The sequence below is a fragment of the Diorhabda sublineata genome, chromosome 5 (genome assembly GCF_026230105.1).
Source record: "Diorhabda sublineata isolate icDioSubl1.1 chromosome 5, icDioSubl1.1, whole genome shotgun sequence".
In the NCBI taxonomy this organism is placed as follows: domain Eukaryota; kingdom Metazoa; phylum Arthropoda; class Insecta; order Coleoptera; family Chrysomelidae; genus Diorhabda; species Diorhabda sublineata.
In genome coordinates, this window is record NC_079478.1 from 32,298,124 (window position 1) to 32,312,532 (window position 14,409).

General features: G+C 32.5%; 1 protein-coding gene across 2 annotated transcripts in view; it reads left to right on the forward strand.

The window, feature by feature from the left end:
- The window catches only part of LOC130444303 (nephrin), a 539,064-nt gene that overhangs the window by 504,205 nt on the left and 20,450 nt on the right, over positions 1–14,409 (forward strand). For both annotated transcript variants that reach the window (XM_056779378.1, XM_056779379.1), the window contains one exon: positions 6,284–6,586. In XM_056779378.1, coding sequence (XP_056635356.1) covers positions 6,284–6,586 — 303 coding nt within the window. The remainder of the gene's footprint in view (positions 1–6,283; positions 6,587–14,409) is intronic.

Consider the following 14,409-nt stretch of genomic DNA (forward strand, 5'->3'; position numbering starts at 1 on the left):
TACTCAAGATATTGCTTATAATATGATAATAAGAAACCTCTTAAAAGCTACTAATGTTGTCCTAACGTCCAGCATTCAGCTCGCGATATGTCATCGAAAAATCAGTATTTCCTCATAAAAATTTAATAGCATATTCTTCAACTATTTTGTAAAGTATCAAAACTTGGCCGAAATTTTCCAAGTATTTTCCAGTCGAGCGGAAATTATGAAACATTTTTTTCATGGACTTTGAACATTGAAGTGAAATAGTTTTTAATTATCCATCACCACATCTACAGTCTAAAAGTAAATAGTTCCTGCCGTTTTTTGCTTTACCGCTTCCATCGACTCGAATCGGGACCCTTTCAAACACATATTTTTCTAACCTTCCAAGGAAATCTGAGCAAAGCCGTTGACCGAAGAGCTTTTGGTCAGGATATTTTTTGGCACCAATTTCGCACAGACCTTTGTCATGTGTAATTCCTCATGTAAAATTTCTCTAACCGTTTTTGTATCGGCGTTTACAGCCTCTACAATCATCCGGATGCTCATTCGACGATCTACACGCACAATTTGGTTGATTTTGGTCATTGTTTTCGTAGTTGAAATAGTCACAGAGCGACCTGGGCGCTGGTGATCTTCAGAGCTCTCTTGACCCTCACTAAAACGCTTACAGCACTCAAAAACACACGCACGAGATAAAGAATTGTCCCCATAGGCCTCCTGCAACAATTTATAGAACGCAGTCGGAGCTTTTTTCAATTTAACGAGAAATTTGAGATTGATACGTTGATCCTGTTTTTCGTCACGCATGGTTTGGGGACGTAAACAAAACTCGTTCGTTTCAAACCGCTACTGCACAAATACTATAATAGCAACGGAAACGTGTTTTGGAACGTGCATAGACAAGATATATAGATACCCGACCCAACGCACTACTCGTTTTTTATCCTATCCATCTAGGGCGCTCTCTAGACTCAAAGTTTATCGATAATTTTTTCTTAAATCCGATTTTGACAAGGTGCCCCAAAATTCAATTAAAAACAATTTTCATTTTCCAATTCAGCGATCTCGTAAACCACTTTTAGCCATTAATACGAATCTGGTTATTACTATGCATTTTTTGGGTTGGTTGCCATTTCCAGATTGATCATATAGTCCGGGAGCCAGCAACAGTAATACACGACCAAGTTCCTCTCAAGAGATAATTAGTAGAGTGCATCAGCAAGCTGCTGGATGAAGATGAAAACACCGTCAGCCGACCTTGTTTTCTTGAACTCACTGCTAGCTGATTTTTTTTATATATTACAACAGTATATTAACAATCAGCTGGGAGGAAATGAATCCGCTTATCCCACCCACCGAGTCGCAGCTGACTCATAACTCTCTGATGCATATCACCAATTATCTTTCGAAAGGAAATAATTAACCAAATTTGCACTCCAATATATATAAAGAGAATCAACTTACTGCTTGAAAGCAGTAAGTAAGAAAGCAGATATGATCAGAATAAGTAACTTTTTATATTAAGTGGAAGAATTTTCGAACAATTACATATGTCATAAAATAGGCTCTAGTAAATTTATAAAGCAATATTATTTTTTCAAATTTAAAGTATAATTAATCATTACATTTTTGAATTAATAATTTTAAAAGCTCTTTTCGAACAAAATATCTTTCGTTATACTTTTCATAAAAATCATTAATTTTCTACAAATAAAAACTGGATTTTCTAAGTTCCTTTTCCTGGAAAGTTTGAATTTCATGAAGTTTTAATTTGAGGGCTGAATAATTTTACAGATTTTGTCCTTATCCTTGTTGAAATGGAAAGAAATTTTTAGATTTTGCATATCTCCTGACAAATCATGTACAGCTTTTTTATTCAAAAGATTTAAGGCACTTTATCATCTTTTCCACAGGGAAAGAAATCCGTAGTTTGGAAAAATGGGGAATCAACTTCCACCTAATCCATTAGGAAAATAAATACTTCTAGAAGTTGTAATTATAAAAGTGTCTTTCTAGTGTTTGTTATAACCCAGTTTAAACCAATGAAAAATTATAATTAACCCTCGATAGTATACTGAAACTATCTAACGTTATGGTATTATAAAAATAGAAATTAAATTTCTATACCAAAAATCTTTAGAAAAGCGCACTCACATACCAATTTGATAACTTATCTGTGCCTAATGGAAATTGGAAGAATAATTACAAAAATTAGTGATATATATAACTAGAAGGTTGAACATAAAAGGTATCCAATTTTACAGTCTTCTGCAAAAGAAAACGACAAACATATTTATAACACAATCATTATCCAATATAATTTTACAATTGATTCATATGAACATTTTCGTGAAAATTCTCACAAATAGCAAATATATGAATGAACATCCAGAAATTTATGACTTTACTACTTTAATTGATAAAAATTAGAAGGCCTTATCGGTCCTGATTGCCTGGGTAATCCCTCTGCAGTCCCCTTGATCGCACTCGTTCTAGCTTATCCAGGATTCGAGAGTTTTCCCATCGTCACAAAATTCCACAAAACTGTCGGTCTGAATTGGCGGTTCTGTCCGTAATATCGGCTTCAAAGTGACCTGTGATCTACCAGTATCTTGACTCTCCTTAACTGCCGTCCAAACTGAAAGGTTTGTCTAACCTATGAAGGTTTTGGCCTGTCTGCAGATCTATCACTGGATCCATGTGTATTTGTTTCTTCATTTTCTACAATTTAAGGTGTTCCTTAATCCGCAAGTGAGGAATTCCCATTGTAGGTTTGGGTCCCGCCGTCGGAAATTTCATTGTCTCTATGTACAGAGATCCAAAGCAATTCCACTACTTAAGTCAACTTATACGTTGACTTGTACCATTCCACGATAAGCTTTGATATCAGTACAATTAGTTTAACTGTTTTGCAAATATGCACACTTATTGCATAGCAGAAGCATAACTTCTTAAAAAAAGGATCTCTCCTTCACCCCTTTCGCATTTGTATATTCCAATTTCAGTCAGATCGTCTTTTTGTTATCCTCTTGTGAATCAGATATCACATTCTGAAGATGAGCTGTCCTCATTTTTGACCTATTTTCCACATAACCTTGAATTTCCTATCAAGTAGATACATTCCTCGGATCCTGTTATTGAAATTAATACATTCCATATTACTTTTGATTTCGTAGCCGATATATTTTCTGTTCAATGCTGTAAATGTTCAAAATACCAAAATTGTTCACTCTAAAATTAGTGTAAATAGAAGGTGATAAAATTATCAGCTCATCTGATTTTTCCATATTTATTCGAACGGAATTACAGAATCGAAAAAAAAAAATATAGTTCCATCTCTGGTGAACACCGAACGATAGGAATCACCGTTATCTCTGATGAATATGCATGTTCTAAAAATATTATGTTAAAATATACCCAGTACGTGTGCGCTGCGAAGCGAAAGCAAAATGTTTAAATTTATCATCAAAAATTGAAATTGGAGTGACTACACTTTGTGTTACTCAATCATTCTGAATCCAACACAGATGGTTGATTTAATTTTGATTATACGGTGTGCAGGAGAGGTACAGATACGAAATATAAATCGTCTCATGAGAACTCACCTTTTTATTAACACTTTTATCAACAACGATCTCTACAAGAAATTCAAGGTGTACACAATTAACAATATATCAATATAACCAAACTAAGACTAAAGTCAGACTGAATCGTATAATTTTGTTTTGGTTAATTAACAAAATTAGAAATAATTCGTTTAGTCAAATAATAGTAATAATATTTCATTAATATCTTTTTTTAGAATTTGTAGAGTTAGCAAAGAGCCCATCCGTAAAGAGATTTTGATATATTCTGTTTATCTTAAAGAGGTTCATAACTTCTCCATCCCCTGGGGAAGTTTTTTGAGGGACGAACAAAACTTTACTGTTCTCATTTTTCATTGATTTGAATTTCCTACATTACTTTTTCTTTGTTTATATTTCAGCTCAATTTTTCTACATCTATTGGTTCCATTTGGTTTGGTTTTGTAAGGGGTCTGTGGAGGTCTTTTAAGGCTGCTCTATCTATCTCAAATGATTTGAACTTTGTACATTTTTTTATGTTGTTTGTATGGTCGTATTGTATATTTCGTCACTGGTATTGATTTCTTCTATTCTAGTCTTTAGTTCAAGAAAATTTATGCCGTCGTGAGTGTTATGTATCGTTGTTTATCCTCGGGTTGGAATTAATGTTTCTTTCGTGTATACTTCTTATATTTTTCGTATGTACAGTGCTAGTCGCAGTGTTTATTGTTATAATGTTATCAGTTAGTACTATCTCTAAAATTTGTCTAGTGTAAATTTCACTGAAGGGTTTGTATGAGATAGGAGTTTGTCTTGTCTTATTTCCATTTTCTTGGAAAGATGCTCGTTAATATCTTTATACATTTCCACTGTTTTCCTGCGATGTTTCTCTATGAAAATGTTCAATGAAGTTCTTCTAGTATCTAGGTTGGAAAGATCTCTTGCATTCAGATGTCCATTTAATATTTCAATGGGTTTAAGTTTCGTTGAGGATAGAGCGGATAGAGTTGTAGCCTAATAAATCATAGGGCATTTGTTCTTTAATGGATAATGTAGATCTTGTTATTACGGTTTAAATCTTTAATATTTAAGTTAGTTGGATAATTTCATAATTCTGAATCATCACTACTTATGTTGAAGACTACTATGCTTGGTAGCATGTCGTTAATTCTTGGCTTTGAGCTAGAAGATTCTGAGGCAGAGGAGTTTGACATAACTAAAATAGCTCGCAAGATACAGATGATGCTAAAGTGCATTCCTGCATCTTCTTTGTGCTCTTGAGTTGGTTTTTATGATTATATTAACAATATAAGAATATAACGACATTAAGTTGTATAATTTTGATTTGGTTGACTCGGCATCGAATGTTCTATTGAAAGTTTCGTCTATCTAAAGTTTTTTCACTTAGATTAGAATTAGAAATAATTCGTTTAGTATAACATACTGTAATAATATTCCATTTAATTTTTCGTGTTAGCACCGTATCCGTATTTGTTGATTCTAACGTAAAGAGGTTCTAAACTTGTTACTCAATCATTCTGCATCCAACACAGATAGTCGGTGTAATTTTGATTATAGAGTGTACAGGAGAAGTACAAATATACGTTATTTTTCAGATAATATAAATTTAAGCGTAATCATTTCATATGGAATACATGGAATACAAAGAAATCAAGAATTCAAAGTAAAGCTTTCCATCCAGTCTCCATAAGATATAAATTGAAAGGAATACTGTAGAAAAATTGTTTCTTCATCTTGTTGTTTCATATTCATATTCATTTGATATTGTTTCCCAAATTGACTCCAACTCCTTTTCCGTATTTGATTTCTTTGGTACCACTTTTTGAGTGTATAAAACCGATATATATTTGATTTGCTTTTCTAAAGCTACGATTCCTTTCTTTTGCTTGTTAATTATTTTCCTTAATTTGATCTCCAAAATACCCTCGTGGACTTTCAGTACGATGCTTAAGGCCGCTTGACATGATGCAATAAAACGTGCAATGCAATGCAAGACGCGATTTTTCTTGATCAAAAGCATGGGCAGATGAAGTTCATCTGATTGTTTCATACAAAACCTCGCACTTGCAGGATTATCGATGCTATTTTTATTGCGCGCAAGCTGAAATTCTAGAGAAAAGACTAGTTAATTTTTGCGTAAAAACCAACCTGTTTAACCTGCAAAAGCGATGCAGTGGCAGATTTTATTATTGCCAATTATTCACTGACCACTTTTTTCTTGACCATTTCACTTAGCTTTGTTATTTACATTTTTAAACCTGTCACAAAATATTAAATAAAATTTGATGTTAGAAATTTGTTTAATTTACTTATGGAATTTTTGTCAGTTGTTGCAGTGGTAATATCAAACGACATACATTATTAATCTATGAATTAGTTTGACTTTTGAAAAAATTGCGTATAATTTCTTGCAAATCAGCATGTCAAGCTGCCTTTAGCAATTTATGGGTCTTATTGCAGTCTGTTTTGTCACCTTTAAAAGTGGTAAAATAATACATATTTACTGTACTGCTATTTCGTTTTTCAAAGTTATTTTTTATGTTAATTTCAATTTCTCCAAACTCGATTTCAATTATCGTAAATTTTGCTTGAATATTCATATTCATATATATTTATAAGAAATTTCAATTTTTGAAATTCATTCTGTTAGTCGAAATGTTGAAAGCTGAAATGAGAGCTACTAGTATTTCAAACAGATTTTAATTGTGTTGCAGGTCGGCCATCTCAACTACAAAATTGTACTCTTATAAATCAGACATCCAATTCTCTGCAAGTTGACTGCATGGAAGGTTTCGATGGTGGCCTACCCCAAAGTTTTCTAATGGAAATACTAGAACTCCCGAGTCTCAGACCGAAATTAAATTATACGACTTACAGAGCGCCACCGGTTTTTACAGCAAACGGACTCGATACTGGTGCTAGTTACAGGATTATCTTGTATGCGGAAAACGCCAAAGGTAGGAGTGATCCAACGATAATTGATCCAGTAACATTCAAAGGAGTTGCTAAATTACAGGGTGAGTAAATTATTCTTACAGAAAATATGCTGTGTTGTTGGTAGATTCAAAACCTATTCTTTGTAGACTAGACATATAATACATCGAAAAAAGCATAATAAAATTCATATTTGAAATGATTAAACTGTGGAAATATGCCCTTTATACCTCAAAGTTTAATATAGTAGATAAATAAACTCGATGTATGTATATTTGCATAGTTTTGTGAGTATATTTGTGAATGTAAGTACATTTTAAACTCCCTTTTTAAAAGTTAAAGCAAAAACCTTTCCTTTGGACCTCCATTAAAGTCGAGTTAAAAACCAAAATTAGAACGCCATAATTTTCATTCCTTTGACACTTTCAACCTTATTTTTCCTCTCCAATCTCATTTATTACAATATATTTTGGTATACTGACCTGTTCGTTTCTGTCATCGAAATTTCCATACTCCATACCAAGTCATGTTTAATTCATGATAGTCGTCGACTTCTTTCTTTTTACAATCTTTTCATGGAAATCTTCGTATCTGATCCAACAAAAAATTTCATCGAATATTAAAATCGTCCTTTTTGATTGGAGACAAAAGATTTTTTCGGTATTTACTTAGGTAACTTATATATTATACATATACAGAAATTGGTTGGGTGCATTTTTTTAGGGCCAAAGATAACAAAAAATTAGACAGGGGAAAAAGGGACAGATGTTTTAAAGTAGCTTCAGAAAAAACTGAAGAGAGTTTTTAGAACCAAAGTAAATAATAAAAAAATATATCAAACAAAAACTTTAGAGTAAAGAGATTATAGCGAATTTTTTTACCGTTAGCAATTAATAAATACTAACAAAAATATTAATATATGAAAGGAATTTTCCAAAAAAATTAAGAAAAAAATCACATTCGAGTTAATTTGATCAATTTTTTCTAAAAAGGGCTAAAATTTTTTTCTTTTCGGCAAATCAACAGCTATACGGAGTTGAATGCTCGCTACATACTTCCTGTGAGGAGCTACAGACAGAGGGACGCACAAAACGCTACTAAAAGAGCATTTATTAAAAAAAATGCGCTAAAAATGTTCACTCTGAGAGCTGAAAAAGAATATGTTAATTATATCAATCAGACATCATCAATTACAAAACCGAACAGATTTCCTGATGACTAACTCAGTATAAAACAATCCTAAAATATTCAACCGCATATTAAAAATGCTGTAAAAGACTATAGTAAATGACACTACAATTTCCGATATTGGAAGCAATTGCCTTACTTCTGAAGCATGCTTAAGCAGTTAATAGATAAGATGCAGATGACAGTGAGTGTTGATGACATGAATAGAAGAGGCAGCAAAGCAATTTCAGAAAACCAACAAGTGGATTTCCTTTTAGAAACATTGATAAATTCCATTATATCTGTTTGTGACTTGTATGCAAGAGAACCGATACCAATTAAAAAATGTTATTTTATACCATTGATAATGAATAAACTTATAGTTTGTATAAAAACACTAAAATATTATCTCGGAAATCTATATACTTGTAGCTGAATCTATGTACATTATATCAAATAGGTATGTTTGGAAAATAGAATAAGTATGAGTTATTCTCAATATTTACAAAATGTTTCAGTTAATTCGGAGATTACAAATGGATCACTCGAATACGCCTCTATTTGGTTGTATGATTAAAAATGTTTATAAACATTTCTCTCCACTATTAAACTCTTCAAATATTAAGCAAATAATTCCTCTAACCGATGCTTACATCCAAACAAAATAAGATATAAGTATGAACTGTTTCAACTAAGTAGCGCAAATTTCACCAACACTTTTTGTATGGTTTAATAAAAACATGGCAGTTACTCAAATTTATCTCTTTGTTAGTTCACTCTTTAAGTAATTATAGATTAGCTGATTTTTTATTTTCGCCTACTGAAAACGATTTTCTTTCATTTCCCCATGTGAAAAAATAATATATTCTTATCGAGTAACAATCTACAGGAGCATGAAAATCTAAAATAGAATAATGAATAAAGATAACGATGAAATTTTTCTATAAGCACTATCTCTAACACCAAGACAAAATTGTATCCAATTGAGTTTGTTGTAAATCTTCGAGTCGATATAAAAATTAATCTCGACGTTCGGTTTAAAATTTTTTATATTAAATATATACGACGATTGAGTAACATACGAGAAGTGATGATAAAAATGTGAAAACGAAACACAGAAATTCCAATCACCTGGTCAATGAAAGGAATTGGAATTTTATCAATAAATTTGACTTCAAACACATTTTATAATTTTTCTGTAGAGCTAGGAGTCTGATTGTGCTAAACATAAAAAAGCATAAAAGCATAAACAATAAAAAAGGCCAAAAGCGGACATACGGAAAGGATTTTAACAAATTAAAAGCGACTTGAGACTGGCGCTTTGTAATGATGGAGAAGAAAGCCATAGATAGATTTTCCAGATTTTTTTCTAAGCACATCATATATCAGAAGTTCCATTAACCCTTTGTGATCAAATTTATTCCTCTCGAACTAAACTCGGTCGAAGAAAGAAATGACAATAATCTTAATGTACGAACAATTCCATGCAAATTGAAATACGTCTTTCGTTTTGTTCATGAATCAAAAGTGGTCATTAGTTCCATATATATAATCATATGTTTATTTGAACGAATGACTTTGTCTACGACTTTTTGCGTCTTCTCATTTTTTTAAGGACATTCCGGCTGATTCAGCATCCTTCACCTTCTAATTTCTACTTTTAAATCGTTCGTGCAATTCGAGAAAAAATCACTTCATTATCACAAGAGATATATTTTAATGTTTCATGAGCTTCTTTTTTGTACTTGAATTTTATTTGATTTTAAATAATAATGTCTATATTCCACGACCGATTTAGCAAACACGATCTCATCAAAGCGACTAAACGGCCGGAACGATTTCAATCTTGTTATTGCTTGTCTTAACACATGCCTGTAAGAACCATGGAACAGATTGTTGGTATAGAAACACATTCACCATTTTTTAGATCCTACATCGTGAAAAAAATTGTGATTAAATGATTAAAAAGAGCATTTAGATTCACAAAAATAGATGAGAAATGTAAATAGGAGAAAATAATTGGGGATACAATCATTTTATGAATATATAGCACAAATGTGGGATGTCAAAAACATTTATAAAGTACAAGATAAATAAGCTCAAATATGTGAAGCAAAATAGAAGAAATCAAATCAAATATGAGACAAGACGATAGCAGGAATTATGAGTACCAAAACAACATGCTTGAGGAGAGTCTTTATGTATCTTTGCGCATTTAACGCACCATCGTCCGTGCCTCTAAACAAATCGTATTCCAAACTATTACTGGATCCCAAGGGAAACAGTGGGAGTGAAACTGATCTACCTACTCACTCAGCTCCTTCAAGACTAAACAGTATCACTCCTATATCAAATGAATTGAAGCAAAATCTGAAAACAGAACGTTTGACCATTGGGCATTAAACTAATTGACGTGTAATCTGGCATAGTTCATTTTGGAGTCGTGGAACTAATGGGTCTATCACTTATTCGTGCCCTTCGTATTCTTGCACTGCGCCTGTTCCGTGCTTCACAATATACCCGTCATATCTAGTCGTGGTAGATCATTTGCGAACATTGACTTTTGAGGTTTGTCTTCAGCGAGCCAAATTGCGATGGATTTTCTTTTCCAATTTTCCTAATTAAGTTTCAACATACATATATAATATGCCATCTTCCATTAAGGCAACTACAGAGTTCGAATGTCAATAATATACTAGTTTTAAATTATGACGAAGGAAACATTATATCAAAAAAATTTCACAGATTTGGTGAATAGAAAAGTACTATATAATACGCTGCTCAAAAATGTGATATCGCAGAATACGAAAAAAAGTGAGTATAAATAAAAAAGAACCTTATTTCCCAGTTTTTTGTTCGCCCCTGTAAAGAACTCTAGCTACAAGTTGACGGTGTGGGACTGTGGCAATCAAACATCAAAGTGTACTATTTTTCATATATTTAATAATTATACATGGTCCGGGACTGGATGCAAAAAATTCGGGAGTGAGTAAAAACTTCTAAACTTATTTTCGAAAAATTTCAATTTTTCAAATACCGTACATAAAGAACACCCAGTATATTGCATTTCATATGCCTCCTCACAATTTCTCTTCACGACTGTTCACTAAAAGAACGTCACATGCTCACTTCCCTAGAGGTAGAAACCTTCAAGACTCGTACAAAACTCCCACTGTGGCGGTATCTGTAAACTCCTTTGGCGTATTTGCGACAAACTATTACCAAACTTTTTTTTGAAGAAATTGAACGAGAAGTGTTTCTGTGTGTTTTAACAAAATCCCAGTCAGCTAAGCTTTGAGCATTCAACACAAAGGATTTTACATATTGTATCTTCGTGTCCTACTTTATTTATTCAATAGCAAGTCTCTGTGAAATCTGATTCTATCGATATTAGAAGTTCTAGTGAGTAAAAGCTTATAACCAGGATTGACTAGTGTGAGAGCCTTTCAGAGATCTAAAAAACGAGTAATTTAAATAATAATAATAATTTTAACTAATAAAAATTTTCTCCGTAATGCTTTCCAATTAATTCCCTAACTATTGCAGTTTTATTATTCATAAAAAGTAGACAAAAGTATTCTGCGCGCTCTTTCTACATGCCATGATGACCCATGTTCTAATAGTAACAATGCGTAGATGTATTTAGCAAAATATGTTGTCACCACTATAATGAAAGTCGTTCTTGTTTTATATTCTATTACGAGGATGGGATGGGCAAAATGATTTACGATTCTTTCTTGAAAAATGGGGAGGCAGCTGCTATCACCAATGCCAAAATGGCACTTGGATAAGAGAAGTATATAACCCTTTAGGTAAGGAAGAGTTGGCCGCTGGTCCGAGAGGAAAGGAATCGTTAAGATGTCACTGCTCACGAAATTTTTGTAGTTCGATCGAATTTACAAATGCCCAAACATGGTGTTTGTGGTCGAAGTAACCCTGGTCTCTGGGTCTCTGGCAATTTGGGAGTTAATAGTAAAACATTGGTTCTAATGATAACATTTATATTGAGTGAAACATGAATAATAAGTTGGCATTTGTTTCTAAGTCAGCATTAAGTATATGCTGACCGAAGCTCTTTCGAATGTTGCGCACTAGTTCAGGATTCAAATCGTAATCGTAAAATTCAGCAATAATGAAAATTATCTGTATCTGTAATTGTTTGAAATTGATTTGTTCTCATTGCGACTGAGAGAATGTTATGGTGGCAGGATGTAATATAAATTGATGTCATCATAAATTATTTTTTATGAATTCTCTTTTGAAGTTAGTCAGTGAGTGTTCAACGGAAGGAGTTTGCTGCACTCAATCCATCGCAACGCGTATCTAATACATTGGGTAAATATCGAGAACTTTTTTCAACTGTCTGGTTTTTTAAAATGGTTTGAATTGAATTGAATAATCAAAGCTATAAATAATAAAGTGGGTGTGATTTTCTGCAATATGGAAGTTGTTTTTAAATAATATATATAATAAATAAATACCTAAAGATATTGTGTATATTCATATGAAGAAAAGATATAATTAAGAAAGAAAGTTAGGTCATTAAATTATAAGAAAATCTGTGTTAAGTAAGAAAAATACTATACTAAAAATTCACTCCAGATATTGATTGTGTCAAGAATGATTCGGTTTGTGGTTGTAACTGAAAAAAATTATTTTTCCTGCTCACTTTCTGATGGCGATAAAGCTTGGACTTAAATCGGGGTCAGCGATCTAGAGCACTTAAGTTTGAAATTAAAAAATATACCGAAATTTTAAAAGCCTACATTATAATGGAATATATGTTAACAATTTCAATCAATGTTACGGCTCATTTATATTCTGCTGTAACTCAAAGTTGACCAGATACTTGGACAGCTTAGAGCATAGAATAAAGGTCGCTGATCTAACCAATACCACGGCAGATATTTTCTACTTGTCCAACATAATTCCACTTAGAGCAAGATTTACATTACACTAAGTTCGCCTGCAGACGCATAGAGAGTCAATTTATTGCGACTCTTTCTTTTAGAAAGCAAACATTAATTAACTGTATAATATATTAATAGTGAAATTTAAATAGTGAAATTTAAAAGGTTCATTATCAAGCCTAAAATATATGTATTAGTGCACGTCAACTTATCGAAACTCCTTTATTTCGAGAAACGCAAGCCTATGGAATCAGCTACCAAATCATGTCTTTGTCGAACACTATAACTTCGAGATAAATATTCACACGGCGGGCGCTACTTGAACCACTCGAGTGTAATAGATCTTGTGCTAGCGTTTCACATAAAAAATCTATCAGCATAGTTAAGTTACTGAAAATAAAAAATATTGTTACGAACTCGTCCATTATAGAGACCGTGAAGCCGGTGTTAATAGCTTTTAATAAAAGAATCTAAAGTTTGGTGAATGCGAAGGTTTTCCGAAAAGATTTTATATACAGTGGCGATTCTTTCATATTATTTTTATAAAATAAATTTCTTGGATAGGGCTTTTTATTTTTTTGTTGACTTTCCAGAATCGAATGATCGAGAAACTCTTTTTATATAAATAGCCACTGAACGGTTCGAAATTTTAAAAACGTATCGGTAAATTCAAATAAAAGTTTTTAATGTTTTTATTTAAATAAATAAATTATGTGAGAAACATCGTGTGTATAAATTCTAATTTCATCCCTCCGTTAGAAAAAGTTTGAATAAATAAGAAAAGCATTACAAAAAGTTGTTGGGGACATAGCTATCTTATCCTGGCACTCAAATTCCAAATGTTCCGATTATAACTTGACGAAATCTAATAGTAAAAAGTATATTTCTATTGAAAACGCGTTGAAAATATTTCTATAAAAAGTTTTAATTAATTGATAATATATGTTGTTCATAGAGAAAACTCGCAATGCATCCAATCAGTTTCCCCTCAATTTTTTAATATCTATTGTTCACTCCAAACGTTCATCTAATAACATTCCCATATACAACGTAATATTTTGCCGGCGGCTGCTTTCCACATATTGAAAATTTCACACATATTCAAACATAACTCTGCTACAATTCAATATTCGAACAGTTAAAGCGACAAAAAAGCGGAGTAAAACAACAGAGTGAAAAGTAAACGTCCAACTCACACAAGAATTAATCATGCTGCTTTTATCAGTCGCATTTTTATACGAGAAAAAAAACGAGCAACATCAGCAGGGGAACCGTTTTTTTATCTGCCGTCGGCCGATTTATAGAAACTCCAAAGGCGCTACGACTATTTTGTCACGAGGGACAGTCGCATGTCTATTTTAAATTGAATTGTCATACTCCAGTCAGACGTTAATAAGAAATGTAAGGTTAGAATAACCACTTGGGTTACACATTTATACCTTAAGTTGCTTGGAGTAGGCTAAACGAAGTGTCAACATATATCAAATATGATATTTATTTCTAAATATTCGCTGCGAAACACTTATCGTTGTAAAGGTGCATCAAACTCTTGGCTGTTACTTCGCTTGAGTTCCTTTATATTATTAACAATCTTTCATCAGGTTCACCTGTATGTTTATTACTAAGCTTTTGTTCTCGATGTTCGCTTTCTTTAAGCAATAATCTTGCATACTTGTCAATGTCACTATCATAAAACTGTGAAGTGCTTTCCATGACATTTTTAAACTCTTTGTCCAGATCTCATTTATATTTCAGTCACCTACATAACAAAACCACCGAGAAACACTGCCGTTCATATTAGCGAAGAAAATCATAACGAGTTTATTAAG